This window comes from Malurus melanocephalus, unplaced genomic scaffold, assembly GCF_030028575.1.
Source record: "Malurus melanocephalus ecotype Western Australia unplaced genomic scaffold, MMel_1.1 scaffold_73, whole genome shotgun sequence".
NCBI classification, from domain to species: domain Eukaryota; kingdom Metazoa; phylum Chordata; class Aves; order Passeriformes; family Maluridae; genus Malurus; species Malurus melanocephalus.
The window spans coordinates 2607691-2609574 of NW_026623305.1; the positions used below are offsets into that span (position 1 = coordinate 2607691).

A 1884-nucleotide genomic window follows, 5' to 3' on the forward strand; every position below is an offset into this window, starting at 1 on the left:
GGAGACGGCGCCGGGGGCGGCGCGCCCTGCTGCCCGCCGCGGGCCCCGGGGCGCCGGGGCGCTGAGCAACAGTTGGCCCCGCCGCCGCCCAGCATGAAAGTGTGCCGGCGGAAGGCGCTGGCGCTGTGCCTGGGCTACGCGCTGCTGCTGCTGCTCGCCGCGCTCAACCTGCTGGAGTACAAGTGGCGGCGGGAGCCGCGGCGCTGCGGGGAGTCCCCGGCAGCCCCCCGCCACCACCCCCCGCCGCCGCCGCTACCGGCCGGGAGCCGCGGCCCGGCGAGCGCCCGGCGGCAGCTGGTCTATGTCTTCACCACCTGGCGCTCGGGCTCGTCCTTCTTCGGGGAGCTCTTCAACCAGAACCCCGAGGTCTTTTTCCTCTACGAGCCGGTGTGGCACGTCTGGCAGAAGCTGTACCCCGGTGACGCCGTCTCTCTGCAAGGGGCGGCCCGCGACATGCTGAGCTCCCTGTACCGATGCGACCTCTCCGTCTTCCAGCTCTACAGCACGGCGGGCGCCGGCAAGAACCTCACCACGCTCGGCATCTTCGGGGCGGCCACCAACAAGGTCATCTGCTCCTCGCCCCTCTGCCCGGCCTACCGCAAGGAGGTGGTGGGCATGGTGGACGACCGAGTGTGCAAAAAGTGTCCCCCGCAGCGCCTGAGCCGCTTCCARGAGGAATGCCACAAGTACCGCACGCTGGTCATCAAGGGCGTACGTGTCTTCGACCTGGCCGTGCTCGCCCCGCTCATGCGGGACCCGACCCTGGACCTCAAAGTCATCCATCTGGTGCGGGACCCCCGGGCCGTCGCCAGCTCCCGCATCAAGTCCCGGCACGGCCTCATCCGGGAGAGCCTGCAGGTGGTGAGGAGCCGGGACCCCCACATCCACCGCATGCCCTTCCTTGATGGCCACAAGCTGGGCGGCAAGAAGGAGGGGGGAGGCGGCTCGGACTACCATGCCCTGGGTGCCATGGAGGTGATCTGCAGCAGCATGGCCAAGACCCTKCAGACTGCTCTGCACCCCCCTGACTGGCTCCAGGGCAACTACATGGCCGTGCGCTACGAGGACCTGGTGGTYGAGCCCATCAAGACCCTGCGGCAGGTATACGGCTTTGTGAATCTGGCGGTCAGCCCGGAGATGGAGAAGTTCGCCCTCAACATGACCAGTGGCCCCGGCTATTCCTCCAAGCCGTTCGTGGTGTCGGCCAGGAACGCCACCCAGGCGCTGAGTGCCTGGAGGACTGCGCTCAGCTACCAGCAGATCAAGCAGGTCGAGGAGTACTGCCACCAGCCCATGGCCCTGCTGGGCTACGAGCGGGTGGGCAGCCCCGAGGAGGTGAAGGACCTCAGCAGAACGTTGCTCAGGAAGCCGCGGCTGTGACGGGGCAGCGGCGCCCGCCGGCCGCCCGGGGGTGGCTGAGCCCCGCGCAGAGGAGCCGCTCCGGCTGCCTTGACTGAGGGAGGGAGCCGGGAGAGGCAACCTGGTTTCCGATTTCCTTCAAAGACTGCTGAAGGGTAACATACAGTAATGTGATTTCTTTCTTCCTTCCTTTTTTTTTTTTCTTTTTTTTTTTCTTTTTTTTTTAAATTTTGTTTTTTTTTTTTTTTTTTTTTTTTTTTTTTTTTTTATTACTCACTCCTTGCATTGGATTGGATGCGATTAAAAAAAAAAAATAAGTGGAACTGAATATATGTGTAAAGCCCCTTACTTCCTTCTTTAAAATGCCAGGCAGTTATTCTGTACCAAAATCGTGTTCATGAAGTTCTTGTGGGTTTGAAGATGGTAACAAAAACTCTTGCACAATTCCTAACACATCTTTCTCTCCCTTGATGCGGAGGGGATGCCCTTGGAAAACAATGCTGAAAATCAGACTTTTGTGTGAAA

At 61.2% G+C, this 1884-nt stretch overlaps 1 protein-coding gene across 1 annotated transcript; it reads left to right on the plus strand.

Moving 5' to 3' along the window:
• The first annotated feature begins 27 nt into the window (after positions 1 to 27).
• CHST2 (carbohydrate sulfotransferase 2) lies at positions 28 to 1573 on the plus strand. The gene has a single exon (XM_057366964.1). The coding sequence runs from the start codon at positions 94 to 96 to the stop codon at positions 1378 to 1380; it is 1287 nt and encodes a 428-aa protein (XP_057222947.1). The 5' UTR covers positions 28 to 93; the 3' UTR covers positions 1381 to 1573.
• The last annotated feature ends 311 nt before the right edge of the window (positions 1574 to 1884 follow it).